This window comes from Morus notabilis, unplaced genomic scaffold (genome assembly GCF_000414095.1).
Source record: "Morus notabilis unplaced genomic scaffold, ASM41409v2 Scaffold704, whole genome shotgun sequence".
NCBI classification, from domain to species: domain Eukaryota; kingdom Viridiplantae; phylum Streptophyta; class Magnoliopsida; order Rosales; family Moraceae; genus Morus; species Morus notabilis.
The window spans coordinates 26,727-41,961 of NW_010367902.1; the positions used below are offsets into that span (position 1 = coordinate 26,727).

At 34.1% G+C, this 15,235-nt stretch overlaps 2 protein-coding genes across 2 annotated transcripts in view; both read left to right on the plus strand.

Moving 5' to 3' along the window:
* Positions 1–5,895: 5,895 nt before the first annotated feature.
* Positions 5,896–9,127, plus strand: LOC21388229 (serine/Arginine-related protein 53). Its single transcript, XM_010113659.2, has 6 exons — positions 5,896–6,646; positions 6,916–6,967; positions 7,627–7,713; positions 8,079–8,143; positions 8,283–8,471; positions 8,561–9,127. Exons 1-6 carry the CDS (start codon positions 5,939–5,941, stop codon positions 8,615–8,617), a joined length of 1,158 nt encoding a protein of 385 aa, XP_010111961.1. The 5' UTR covers positions 5,896–5,938; the 3' UTR covers positions 8,618–9,127.
* A 5,976-nt stretch (positions 9,128–15,103) lies between these two features.
* The window catches only part of LOC21388232, a 1,393-nt gene continuing 1,261 nt past the window's right edge, over positions 15,104–15,235 (plus strand). Inside the window, exon 1 of the mRNA XM_010113662.2 lies at positions 15,104–15,222. Within this exon, the coding sequence (XP_010111964.1) occupies positions 15,184–15,222 (39 nt within the window). The 5' untranslated portion in view covers positions 15,104–15,183. The remainder of the gene's footprint in view (positions 15,223–15,235) is intronic.

Consider the following 15,235-nt stretch of genomic DNA (forward strand, 5'->3'; position numbering starts at 1 on the left):
TTGCTACAGAGACTTGAAGTTCTTCAAGCTCTTCAAAGTCCTTCAAAGCTTCCAGGTGTTGACAGCCTTGGAAACTTTTCCAAAACACTTTTTGATCCATTTCCACCACTATCTCAAAGTTCTTCGAAGTTTCTTCATACATTTTTCTGCAACGCTCAAGTCTTCATTTTCGGGGTCACTTTCGCTCACCGTCGGAGCAAGTGCTCCGAGCGTCATTCTCGCTCCCAAAGCAACACGCACTGCTCTTGAAGTTCCCTTCACCAGAGCCTTATCCACCTCACTAACTTCACTCTCACACTCCAACAAGCTTTATCCACCACTTGAGTCACCATCTTCACTCCTGGAGCAGCCCGCGTTTGTCTCTAGAGCATTGCTCTATCAAGGCATCTTCGGCATTCTTTTCTCCATCTCCGTCAACTACTTGGTCGTACCTCCTACCATTATTCATCTCCGGAGTTCTTTTATTTGTGTTTGCGGATTTTCTAATGTATTTTTCAGGGCATTTTCATCATTTTGGCAACAAAGAGGATCCTAGGATACTTGTCTTTCAACCTAATTTAGGCCTAGCTGACCCCACTTCTTTGTCGGAGGTTCTATCATCATCATTTACTTCAAAGCTCGGCTACGTCAGATCCGCTTCCGGCAAATCGCGTTCTTACACATGTCAACCCTCGACACGTCGAGCCCCAACATCTTGTAATAAACAAATCCTCTCTTTCTAAAGAATATCACATGTACTCATTAGTCATCATCTAAATCTATTGTTTCCATTCTGCACACGCTAGAACCCACAATTTTTCAGAAATCTTGAATGCTTGACGTGTATGTACTTTCCCAACCTTGAGCACATTTTGCACCAGCTCTGCGTGCAACAAGTATATATACAACCATGTGCACAAATGTTTGAGCAGAAAACCCACGACCACAACCAGCATCTTTAGAGATGAGAGAGAATGGACCAAAGAGAAACCATAATCTCACATTACAAAAAATGGAAAAAATAAAATAATTAGCTTAAGAAATCAATTAGTAAACAAATATAAACACAAAACAAAAAACAATAGCAAAGAAAATTTTACATACCTCTATGTAAGTTTTTAGAATAGTGATTGAAAGGTAGAAATTAGGTTTTCCTATAGATTTTTCAAATATAAATAATTTATAATTTGCCAATATGATATTGGAGGGTGTGTGGAGAGAAAAAAGACCCTCTATCATTAGTTTCTCTTTTGTAATAAAATTTAATTATATAATTAAATCTATTGTCTTTTTTGTCATTTTATTTAAAGGTATTTTTGTAATTAGAGATTTTTAATCTAAGAAGGTGTGGAGAGTAAAAAGGAAAGTGTACATAGAACCACCCATAAGATATTTGAGTATTCTTTAGTCGTCCAAATTGAAGATTGATTAGTCAGAATTTCCATACACACTTAAAATGCCTCAGTATGTACATAAGGTCCAAAATAGATGTTTATATTTTATAAATATAAATACAAACATAGGGTATAAATTTGTCTTTTCTCAAAAACCTTGTTACTTATTTTTAAAAAAAAAAAAGTTTTTCTAGTAGGACTAGAAAAAATAAACTACATATAATTTTTTATTTTAAATTGTCAAATCTGTAACAAAAATTATCTATTTTACATATATTTTTTTAATCTAATGTGTTTTTAATCAAATCTAACTATGCACGGAGTCAGTGCATGCCCAGTAGGGGCAAGCCCCCACTCAAATATTTTAGCTTTAAAAATTTTATATATATAAGTATCAATCATATTAGACTAATACAAATTAGCCCCCACTAAAATTAATCTTATAGTTCTTATTTTTAAAAGCTCAATATACATAAAAAATCACACACCTAATTTTCTTTTAATTAAATTCTTGACATTGTTATTAGCCCCACTCATAAAAATTTGTGGCTTCGTTATCGAATCTAATAGTAAAAAATTGATTCACTTTTCTACCGAAAAAAGTTTTTTTATTTTTTAAAAGAGGTTTTGTTGCTTAAAATGGTGGATTAGCGAATCCACCCACTCATAAAAATTTCTGACTTCGTTATTGAATTTAATAGTAAAAAAACTGATTCACTTTTCTACCGAAAAAAGTTTTTTTATTTTTTTAAAAAGGTTTGTTGCTTAAAATGGTGGATTAGCGAATCCAGTGAACGGTTACTAAAATGGGTGGATTCTGTTTCTTTGAATGGACCAACTAGCCAGGCTTTGAATAAATAGTAGTGGGAAAATTCAACTTTGACAACTGCCCAGTTACTGTACAAATCTGTGTGTGTTTGTGACTATTTCTTCTTTTGAAAATCCTGTCCAAATCTATGTTCCCATCAGAAAGATGGTCAAAGGATTCAAAAAAAAAAAAAAATAGTTATTTTTAATTTTTTATCTGCTTTTGGTATTTGTGATCGTGATTAAACGGTAGTGGGCAGGGCAGCCATCAACAGTCAACCAGCAAATGATGGAAGGAAGGCTGCACCACAAATTTCAATATGAAAATGAAAAATCTTTGGATAGAGCATGAAAAAAAAATACTCTCATACACTATATTAAATTAATTGGAGACACATGCTTTGGCATCATTCAGTTTGCAGATTTGAGTTTTCAATTTAAATTCATCTGTGATATTATGTGAGAACTTTTCACTGTAGTTAAAAAAAAAATAAATGTGACTTTTTTATGAGAGCTTTTAACTGTAGTAAAACTGAAATTAAAAACTCGAGTCGATAAAATGAACGAGATCATCTTTTGTGAGAGCTTTGTGTGAATTTAATTTTGTTGAATTGTTTGATACACGTGTAATTTAGTTCATTTTTTTAATTTATTGATAAATCTCTTAATTCATTATTTAAGGGTATATTTTAAAAAATAGTATACTTTGTTAAGAAGAAAATGTTATAGTAGGATAAATATTTATAACATTATATTTGAACAAAGTAATATTTTCAAAGACTATAAGAGATCATGTTTATATATTTTTTAGGCATACATTTGAGAAAAATAATTTTAATATAGCATATAAAAAGATTATTTTAAAAAGGCACATTTAAAAGTGTAAATTTCAAAAGTAGTATTAATATGTGTATTTTTATAAAAAATTACATGTACAGATAAATGAAACACATTGAAATATTAGAAATAATTAAATAGTATAGTAATTATTAGTGTACAAAATTTTTTGTAAGTAAAAATTCATTGTGAAAAATTTTTAAAGTGGAGAAAATTTAAAAAGTGTATTTACAAAAGCCACATTTAATAAAATAATATCTATAACTTTGTAAAAATATTTAATTAGAATATATTTGAAAAGGATGTATTTTAACATGAACAAATCTATAGAACACTATAAATGTAAAAAATGAAAAGGATAATAGTAGCTTAACAAAAACGTAAAAAGTTAAAAGGGTAATAAAATGATAATATAAGTTTAGGAAAAAAAAGCTAAATAGCACATCAAATAAATTAAAAAAGTTGAAAAACATGAAAAATAAAAGGATAATAAAATCCAATGGAAAACCAAAAAAGAAAGGGAAAAAAGGAGGAGAAAAAGCAAAAGCACAAAATGACAAAATAACTTACCTAAAATTTTGAATAGTGTTTAAAAGAAACCTCCTTTATAATATAGTAACAGATTCGGTAAAGTCTCAAATCTGATGATGCACTGATTAATCCGACAAATGTAACTTTTTTTATATGTACGTGTATCATTATTGATTCTTACATATAACTTTTTTCATATACTCATGTAGTATTTAATGTTACACGTATTAAATTATATTTTTTAAATGTCACATTTAAACAAATTGAATATTACACACTGAAATGAACGATGTTACACGAAGATATGAAAAAACTACATTTAGTGGACTAGTCCGGGTACCGAATTTAAAACAATTCTTATTAAATTATTATATATTTTTATTATTCTAATATGATTTGTACGCAATTTAACAAAGATATTTTCCATCCCACCTCAGAATTATCTAAGAAAAAAAACTAAGTGATCCCATTTACACTCAATTAATATATCAATTACATACATCACCACATATTTTGTAATTTTTTCATTGGTACATATTATAAAATTAAATAGGTGTAGTATTGTCACGTAGCGAGGGTTGTAAATAATCAATAATTATGTGTTTGCTGAGTGGAATTCATTTTTTTTTCCAAATTAAAGGAGGAAGAATTCGAACTTCGAGGAATTGAACAAAGTAAATAGTTAGAGCATCATCGAATTTTGGATGAATATATGGTTTCTTTCTCTCTTTCTTTCTTTCTTCCTTTCTATTATTTTCTTTTAAATTAACGTATCACTAAATTTTCTCTTAGGAGTGACCGATTGTTTAATTAGCAATTACTTTGCAAACATAATATTAATAAATGAATTTAGTAAAGTTAGAAAATTATAGAATGTGAAATGCATGCGAAAGCATGCACGTATTTGCTTCACTTCAATGTGAACAACACAAAGTGGATCTACCAATTTATTCTTCAAATTTACCAAATAATCAAATAAATAGCCACAACAGCGAAGAGAACAACTCAATATTAGTGAAAAGTGAAGATTCCTAATATGATTATTTATATTTGTTTCTTTTTTTAAAAATGATTACTTATTGGTTATAACTTTTTTTTCCCTCTTTTTGCTAGATAGTAGTTTTAATTTTGATATGTAGAGTGTATTCATAACTCAAGCTATATTACTAAAATGTTTTCTCTAATATAAATTTAAATTTAATTTTTTTACTATAATATTTTTTTCTCATATACACAATTGAAGTCAAGACTTGAGTTATGTAAATGAACACAACTGTAGAATTTGTATAAAAACATTAGAACGAGATTCCGTCTTCTTGTTTGTGTGCCCTAACATGTTCCTTAAAATGAAAAGGTGCCATGTAACAAAATGGACGTCGATGTAAATGAAACCTTTTCAAGTTTTCTCTTTTGTTGCAGAGAAGACCGATGGTTGTGATTTTTGGGAATGACACTGAAGCGAGTACGATATGTTGTCAGAGAATTTCGATAACAATGGTGGTTTCCGAGGCCCTGGCTTGTTTTTTTTTTTTTTTTTGGTGATATTGAATTCTGTTAATTTGTATTCGAAAAGAACAATTCATCATTCTGTTGGCAGCTTTGAATACCAAGTTATTTGTTCTTTGTTTCTGATGTCGAGATCATACTGACTAATCATGGTATCTAACTTAAAATAAAGAATGTTTTTTTGTAAAATCACAGCTCGTTTGGTTGGAGAATTCGTTCTCTGATTCGAATTATGATTCATAGTTCATTATAGTATTTTTTCTCACAAAAAATACACCTAAATCGAAAATAATTTTAATCTCATAATTCTAATCTATATCTATGAACTAAACGGGAGTACGATATTTGGAAAACAAAACAATTCCATTATTACACAACATTTTCAAATGTGTCTCCTTTTTATTTGAGAGAAAAGAGCATGTGATTTAAAATTTCAGTTTACCACATCGTTGTCATCTTAGTTTATGTTGTAGAAAGGTAACCAATCCACTCATGGATTCAGCAATATAATGTCATAACAATACAAGAATCATATATTTTTCTTCCCGATTGGTGATTGCTGATTAAAAAAATAAAAATAAATAAATAAAACCTCTCGGTATAACGGATAAACAGTTCTTTTGGGCTTTCAGCCCACAAGGTGTAGAGCGGCCCGTAGCACGCAACGGGCCTCACCCAATAAGGCCCATCTAGCCCAACCACAACCTCCCCCAATGAAAAGCTCTTCTGTGAAAAAATGGAGGGTGCTAGACTTTTTCGTTTATTTGACTAAAAAAAGGTTACTAATCAATATTAGAATAAAAGATAAAAATTTTAACTTAAATCAAGATTACTCCTGTTTTGTTCTCCGTCTGAGGCCGTCGAAGCTCGATAAGCTCGCAAAAATGGAGGAAGAAAAAGCCGCGGCGTACTACGACGAGCTTACTCGGAAAGGCGGCGGAGCCGCGAGATTCAAGCGAGGCCTCGGCTTCTCCGCTGCATCGGATGCCGGAAATGTCCCGGCGAGAGGCTTGGCTCTACCTTCTTCGTCTTCTTCCTTCCTCAGCAACTTCGTCAAGGCCTCCAGCCCCTCCAAGGTGTCGGAGCTCGAGAAACAAGCTCAACTGGAATCCATACAAAACAAGCTCAAGAAGAAGAAGGAGAAGGAGAAGCGAAGCCTTTCCAGAGACGAAGAAGACAGAGACAAGGCTAGGGTTTCTCGCGGGGACGACCGGCAAACTTCCAGGAGGCGAAGCAGGAGCAGAGAGAGGGAGAGAGGAATAGATCGTCATTCGAGTCGGCGAAGTAGGAGTAGAGAGAGATATAGAGAGAGAAGGCGGAGAAGTAGGTCTCGGAGCGATTCGGATGGCGATAGGCGGCGAAGAGAGAGAAGGAGAAGCCGGAGCTCGTCGCCTCGGAATCGGAGGGCTGAGAGGAGGAGCCGGAGCCGGAGCCGGAGTCGGAGTCGGAGTTCGTCGCCCCGGCGGAGAGCCGAGAGGAGGAGTCGGAGCCCGTCGCCGCGGGATCGGAGGTCGGATAAGGACCGGAAAGTGCGGAAGGAGTGGAATGGAGGTGTTGATTATTCGCGGTTGATCGAAGGCTATGAAAAGATGGTAAATTCGTTCGATTTCTTTGCGTTTGCTTTGATTTGGCAATGAAGTTCGTGACTAATTAAGCTTCTTATAATTGAAAGATTCAAACAGAAAAATTTTTGCTTTAACTCTTGATGATTACGGGAAAGTTTTTGATTTCTTAAGTGGCGGGAATTAGGTTTAAAGAAGTTTTTCAATATCTTTTTTTTTTTTTTTTTTTTTTTTTTTTTTGGGCAGTCCCCAGCCGAAAAAATCAAAGCAAAGAGGTTTTTTTTTTTTTTTTTGAGCAGTCACCAGCTGAAAGAATCAAAGCAAAGATGAAGCTTCAACTGGCTGAAACTGGTAATTCTTGCTTACTGTATCGATCTGATTGTTAATAATTTTAATTTACGGTTCAATTAAGTTTAATGTGTATGCGTTACTTGGAGCTAAATGATTGAGAAAATGGCCAAACACTAGATAAAATTTCTAATTATCTGTAACGAAATGGAGTTTCCGAATTGTTTGTGTGATGACAATTAGAGAGTAATTTAACCAAAAAGGGGGACATGTTATTATGTTGAAAAGATGTTTTAATGAATGATCTTCATGAACGTTTTACTTTACCTTATTCCGTGATGAACCCTATCTTAGTGTGGTCTCAACCAATATCCTATATCGAGCAGTTTGACTATAGCCATATGTGTTATAGTTATGGGTGTGATTAGAGATCTGTTTTTATCTTACTGCTGCAGAATGTAAAGTGTAAAGTTTAGTGTTATCTCCTGCATTTGTATGAAACTGAAAGGGCAGTTCTTTAGTGAATTTTTTTCCACTTGGGTGTGTGATATTATGGATTAACGTAAAATCGAAGTCTCTTGAAAAAAGAAAAAGGGATTAGGACCTTGAGGTAAAATCCGAGCCGTCCAACTTGCTCTATCAAATGATCGCTTCTTTATAACGAATTTGCTTCTTTTTCCCCCCGCATATCCGGTTATAGATTTTTCTCGCTTTAAATGCAGTTAAAAAAGATGCAACAAAAGGCAGCTCAGGTTGGGAGAGGTTTGAGTTCAACAAGGACGCACCCCTTGATGATGAGGATACTGAAGGTTGATTTTTCACTTGACTGCCTGTCTGTAATCTTCTAGAAAGTATCAATTACTATGCTTGCTTCTTGTGTTTTGCAGTTTGATGCTACGAGTTCATCCAGAATGTGTTTTCTATTCTCAATGTGTTATTTGCAGAGCATTGTATAAGTCATATTATTATAGCCGTTAGCCTTGGGTTGGGTTCAGAAATGATTTTTGGAGCGGTTTTTCTTCAACTTCATAATTGCTTATCATTACTGACATTAAGAATCTATATAGCTTGCAAGTCATAGGTTAAAATTTTTTCTTGGGGGAACGATGCCGCGATCCTGTATTCCTGTTAGTTCAAGGTAGAGATATTCATGCATGGTTCACCTTATCTACAGCTGCAGAAGATGACACGGAATTAGTGAAGCACATTGGTCAAAGTTTCCGATTCTCTGTAGTTGAGGTTATCTTCTCTTTCGCAACCAATGATTCGTTTTTATTTTCGGTATTGGCTTGTGTGCAAATATATCTATGATTTGTGTTTGTATGAAACAGCATTCCGTAGTTCTTAATATCATCATTTTGGTGTCTTTTTTTTTAAGGCAAAACGCAAGGAGCAAATTAGAGCTGCTCATGATGAGGCCATTTTTGGTGCACCTGTAGTCCTGCCCTCCATTGCTACCAATGATGAGCCTGACCCCAAGCCCGAGTCCGAGCCTGAGAATGAGAATGAGACGGACAAAAAGGAGAGTAATGGATGTGATCTTGCTGCAAGCCTCTTAAGTGAGAAGGTAAATTATTTCCTTTTCGTCCTTTTTGTTTGTTGAGATGTAGACGGTGTGAACATTTGAACATTGATGTATTGTTGTCTTGGTTTTAGGTACTTGCTAAACAACAAGGTTCCTGGCGCGACCGTGCTCGTAGACAAAGGAACTAGTATGGAAGACATGAACCAAGTTCACTTCGAACTAATGTCGATAAGTAGGTCCTAATTCGTCAGCAAGGTTGATGGTTGTAGAAAAGATCTTTGCCAATGGAGTTTGAGGTGGACAGCTTCACATCAGATTCCTTCTATAAGTATTCTTGTTCAGACAACCGGATTTCCCCTTTGTCCGGGAAGCTTGAACCACAGTGATGCTGTGAAATCAAAAGTGAAAAAGAAAAAAGATTTCAGATCCGAAAAAACCAAGAACTGTTGAAACTGGAGGACTTTCGATGTTTATAGTTTCTGCTCACTCAGTGCCACTTCTGATGGAATTAAGAGCATCTCTGAGATTCTGAGTTCCATCTCTTCATCTCCGTTGAAAAGTTTTGGTATTTATGTTCTGGCGTTTGTGGTCATAAACAAAAAGTTGCTGAGAAGATGCAATAAAAACTTTATTCTTGTTTGTTCATTAAAGAGCAAGTTTCTATTTGTTATTAGTCATTTTTGCCATTACTTTCGAAACAAAGGTTCAACTTTGCTAAAATGGATTGCTATGTATATAAGTCTCGTTCATTTTACCGATTCAAGTTTAGAATTTGAGTTTTACTACAGTAAAAAGTTCTTAGAAATAGTTACATGTAACTTTTTTATTGTAGTAAAAAGTTCTCACATAAAGTCACATCTCAATTCAAATTAAAAACTCGAACCAGCGAACTTAGTGGACATATAATTCTTTGCTCACACACTATTAGTTTAAGTGTTATAATTCTTTGCTCAGACACTATTAGTTTAAGTGGCCAAAGCGAATAAGCCATGTAGCAGGGCATCGTGATGATGTCGTTTGATTGATTTACATGATGCATCACATAAATAAATGAAAAAACATCAACGTTGTAATGATGTAAAAAGTTCATCTTTCGCGTGGCATGATGTGTAGGCGAAGGTATCTTCTTTCTTCAAGTCTTAAAGATAAAAGTTCAGATTGAACAATTTCACTTTAGCTCCAAGCCATCCGTATTAGCTAGAAAGCAATGGCATGCCGACCTGTAATCCAGCAAGCATGTGAAGGTGGGAATAGACTGTATGTAAGGACTAGAGATGATAGTTTGAGCCGCCCAGTTCGGCCCGACCCTGAAAGGGGAAGGGGGCCAGTCCTGCCTCACCGTAAAGCCCGACAGGTCTAGAGCCTGCCAAACTTAATAAGGTATTTTCAAAGCAGCAAATACTTCTCTAAGTATGGAAGGTGTTAGTTAAGGCGTGGCAAAAAATAGGGTGTTGGGTAGGCATGAATAAGCTTTTGATTTGGGCTGACACCTAGGCGGCCCTGCCCTATCTGGAGTTTTGGAACAGCCCCTTTAGTTCAATTTAAATTTGCAGCTGTAGTAAGAACATACAAGAAAGATAGGAGACAAGGAGAACCTGGGGTAGGGAGCCCAAAAGAAAAAAGAGACCCCTGAAGCAAATCAAATGACACTCAAGGAGGAAAGAAGCTTCTAGAACCTCAGGGTGCGCTACAGAGCCGGAATAAAAATAGTACCAGTAATGAGAATGAGAATATAATAAAAAAAATGTGTTAAAAATAAAATTTAATTCTTTTTTTAGTTAGAGTTATAAAATAAATTCAAAATGAAATGAGATTAATTGTCCGTCGGAAGGCTTTTTGTTTTTGGTTATTATTATTTTTTTTTTCAGGAGATTGTTGTCAACATTAATTAAGTTCAAGATACAACTTTCTTTGCCGAAGAACAACTACAAATATGAAAAAACACAATCCAGAGTTTACCTAAATATGAAAAAAATCATCGTCTAAGAACAATTATGTAATACCCCAAATCTAAAAAAAAGAAAACTACTATTCAAAGTTTACTCAAATATGAAAAATCACCGTCTAAGAACAATTATGAACCACCCCAAATCTAAAAAGAGACCATAATCAAAGAACACCTCCAAATCTGTAATCACTGTACAATAAAAAAATTTTGAAGAACAAACTCATATCTGAAAAACTAAAAATCTGAACAAACCAAATATGGAAAAAGAAACCCATCAATTTCTGCATACAAACACATAAAAATGAAATTCATGTTAACAATAGAACGAAATCGGCTTCAATTTCAAGGGAATTTTTCCATCTCGGTACAAAACCATCAATTTTTACTCTTGAAATTGTCTTATATTGTGAGGAAGAAGGTGGAATGTCGGTCTAAGCGCCACTTGGTGCGAACTCCAACGATCTCCGGCGGTGCTCGACGCTAGTTCTGGAGGTGGAGTTTCAACGTGAATCAAGTTGGATTTGAGAAAGAAGAACATATGAGTTTTGATTTTCGTGTACTTTGTGTTCAGAAGATGGATAGGGTAGTCAAGGAAAAAATAATTCCACCAACATTAGAATCACAATTCTACTGGATCATGGGATGAATGACCTTTTTATCAAAATGGGTTAATGGGCTTTCCATTAGAATGGCCTTTCTGATAAATTTTTTTTAATCAAACAAAAGATTCAGGCCTTGGCTGAGGAATTGTCTTTCCTTTCCTTTCCATTACCTCAAACCAAATGCACACTCAGCTTCTAGCATCAAAGGAAGTTGAAATTCCGCAGAGTTCTTAAAACAAACTGTCCAATGGGAAGAAAAATTGGACTATAATGTCTTTGGCCATCTGAGAAGCTACCATGGCTGACAATCAAATATTAAAACTATATTTGGTGGTAAATTTGTCAAAAAGCATAACATATTAATAAATTTAATATCAAGAATAGTGTTGTATTGGTTTTTCTACTCACATACAACAGTTTAGTATTAGTATACTAATTTAATATTGCATCGAAAATAATCTAAATTCTATAAAATAGTAAGGTAGATGTTACCTTTGAAAAAAAAAAAAAAACAAAAGAACAAAAAAATAAAATAAAATAAAAACCAACCAAAGAAAGAGGCTATTGAGATTGAGCTTATCGAGGTCGTTTATCGCTCTCTTATCCCTTCTTTCCTTTGCTTGCAGCTTAAATCTTGCTTAGAAAAAGTCAATAAAAGTTTAATATAATTTTTAGAATTATCTCTTATTTATTTTATTAAATAATAACTCTTATGTAAGTTGGATGTATGTTCCAAAAAAAAAAAAAAAAAACTTGCATGTAATTGCGTTAATTTTAATATTCACTAATTTTTTTTAATTAATTATTTATATTGTATTTTTTACTCTCGTCTAGAGTTGCAAGTTTAGGTCGGACTAAACAGGCGGGCCTGAGACCTGCCACTGTTAGCTTGAATCTTAAATTTTTTTAGCTTAAGACCAAATTGAGCCGATTCTCTCTCCTTTAGAGCCGGACCAATCCAGCCCAAACATCATATTTTTAAAAGTTTTTTTATTTAAAAAAAAATCCTTATAAAATTTCAGGTTTGGTTGAGCCGACCATTTCTCTTTTAAAACCAGACCGAGCCGACCCTTCATTTTTTAAGACCTGAAATTTCCCTTTAAGCTGCCAAGCTCAAGCTGGTCGGTCTAAATTTACACCTCTACGGTCTCATTAGTCATATCAAGTTGCCTTTTACTTTATTTATTTATTTTGCTAATCTTAAGTTGCGTATTATTCCCTCCTCTATTTAGGTCCACCATGGACAGCTCCGATGGTTGGCCTTGGCGACTAGCTCTGAAGACCGATGGTTGGTAAATACCGTATTTACTTGAAAATTTAGCGTACGGCTCTGACGACTAGTAAATACCGTATTTACCAGTAAATATCGTATTTACTCGCAAATATCATATTTACTTGAAAAGTCAGCGCCAACGACCGATAAATATGGTATTTACTTGTAAATATCGTATTTACTTATAAAAGCCATATTTATCTAAAAATCCAATTTCCGATAACGGGTAAATAGCGTATTTATTGATAATTTTCATATTTACCGATAACTACTGTATTTACTAGTAAATACTATATTTTTCTAAAAATTCAGCTACAAACTCTGGCGACCATTAAATAATGTATTTATCAATAAATATCGTATTTACTCATAAATATGATATTTATCTAAAAATTTAATCACCGACGACCAATAAATACTGTATTTATTAATAAATATCGTATTTATTTATTAATAAATACAATATTTATCATATTCGGAACTATAACAACTAAAGTATTCATAAATAAATATAATATTTACCCTATTTAAAATTGTTATTACAAAAGTATTTATACATAAATACAACATTTATAAAATTCAAACTTGTAATTATTACCGTATTTCCCCGTTAGAGTATTTACTGGTAAACATAGTATTTACCAGATTCTAAACGCAAAATTATCGTATATCAATTCTGAAAGTAATAAATTAAAGTCTCGTTCACTTCACGGATTCAAGTTTTCAATTCGAGCTGAGATGTGACATTTGCTGAGAGCTTTTCACTGTAGCAGAAAAAGTTAGACGTGATATTTTTTGAGAGTTTTTTACTGTAAAAATTTAAAACTGAAAACTCGAATGGGTGAAGTGAACGAGGCCTAAATTTTACAAAAATCAATCCCGAACTCATATGAAAATCTGAAAATCGCAAACTCAGATCCGACAATAGGCGATTGCTTATAGAATAGTGAAAAATAAATCAGAACAATAGTGCAAATAAATCAAAACACATATACTAATACGCAATAGCTTCTTGGGTAACATTAATCAAAATTTCTAAGTTGGTTTAAACGAATCTTTGCACATCAAATTGTATAGTGGAACCCCCTAAATACCAAAGAAGTCCTCTTTTTCTAAGTCAAAACACAACCAAAACCCAAAAATACCAGTAATTACAACAGGCAAAGACTAAGGAAAAAGCTCGGTGGCCTCACCAGCGGCAACTAAATGGCTCCGGCAAGGAGCTGAGTGAAGGACTTGTAGTCCAAATCAGGGTTGTTATCGGAGAAGAATCTGGACACGAGAGTCAACGCCTGGGGCCGGCCCCTGTCCCACCGAAAAAGGAGTCCATGGGTGGCCGTGGCGGGAGCGTTATCGTCGGTTGATCGGCGCCGGAGAAGCAGACCTCACGACAGTTAAATCGGCGCCGGAGAAGAAGGACGCCTCGCGACGGTTGAATCGGCCGTTCCCAATCTTCGATCGTGGCCGGATCTATCAAGCGTCGATCGAATAGGCTGCAGATATGAAATTCACGGACGCCGGATCTGTCAACCCTAGGCGGCGCGACGGACATCCCAACGACGGTGTCACTTGGCCGGAATCGCGAAGCTTCGCCCGTCAGAGATCTGTGCGCGCAGCAGGCCGGAATCGCAAGAGAAGCTCGCCGGAGATTCTCTCATACAGTGGCTATCGTCGGTCGTCGGAAGCCGCCGCCGTCGCTGGTCGTGGCTGCATCTGATTTACAGAGAGAGAAGAGAAAGAGGCGGTAGAGAGTGTTCCGGAAAGCAATCTGAGATAGAGAAAGAAAAACAATCTCAGTGAGAGAAAAGAAAGAAAACTTTGAGGGTAAAATTGGAAATAAATATAAGTCACGCTCAAGTTGTTCCTAAGTCAGCCAATAATGGCTACCGTTTATTTCACCAATTTAAATTTTACTATAGTAAAAAGCTTACACAAATATTTATATTTAATTTTTTTTTACTATAATTAAAAACTCTCATATAAAATTACATCTCAACTCAAATTAAAAAAACTCGAATTAACGAACGAACTCATGACTAATCTAAAAGAAAAAATGACGATGGGCTATAATTATTAGGCCTCGTTCACTCTGCGGATTCTAGTTTTCAATTCTAGTTGAGATGTGACATTTTTTAAGAGTTTTTTCACTGTAGTAGAAAAAATTAGATGTGATATTTTCTGAGAATTTTTTACTGTAAAAATTTAATAGTCCATTTAGTTCATAGATTAGAACCATTTTTGATTTACGTGTGTTTTTTGTGAGAAAAAATATTGTAGTAAATCATAAACCATGAACTATGATTCGAATCAGAGAATAAATTTTACAACTAAATAGGCTCTAAAATTAAAAACTGAAATCGGTGAAATGAAAGAAACCTGAGATTTAAAAAGTTACTATTAACTTCAAATATAAATTTGAAATGTGCTATTTGCTGTATTTTTTCTTTTTTTTAATGGATAGGTATTCATCACCTTAAAAATTGCCTTTTTATTATCACGCATTTTTTTCCATTTAAAATTTTTGAGCTTATGATCAAAGCTAATTCCTGACTTTTAAAAAATTTTAAATGAAAAAAAATCTAATAAAATCGTTCATATTTCGTAAATCACAACATTTTCTAACTGAAAAATACATGATGGTCCGCACATGGTTTTCCTCCAAACAGCTTATTTGAGGAGCACAATTTGACCACGTGTCATCTCATGATTCGTTCAGTAACTGAGTACAAAATTATGTCATTCTCCCCCTCCAATAGCCAATCAAAATCCACCATTTAAAATTAAATAAAAATAATAATAACATTATTTAAGAAATAAATTAATTAAAGCTTTTACCAGATAAAGTCTCTCTCACTTCATTAGTTCCGCCTCTTTCTGCAACTCTAAGCTCTCTTTCTCTCTCCTCTTTTGATCTTTCTCAGAATCCAAGCAATGGCATCTTCCGCTGCGAGTAAATGGCTGAGGCCTGAGGTATTTTCTTCCG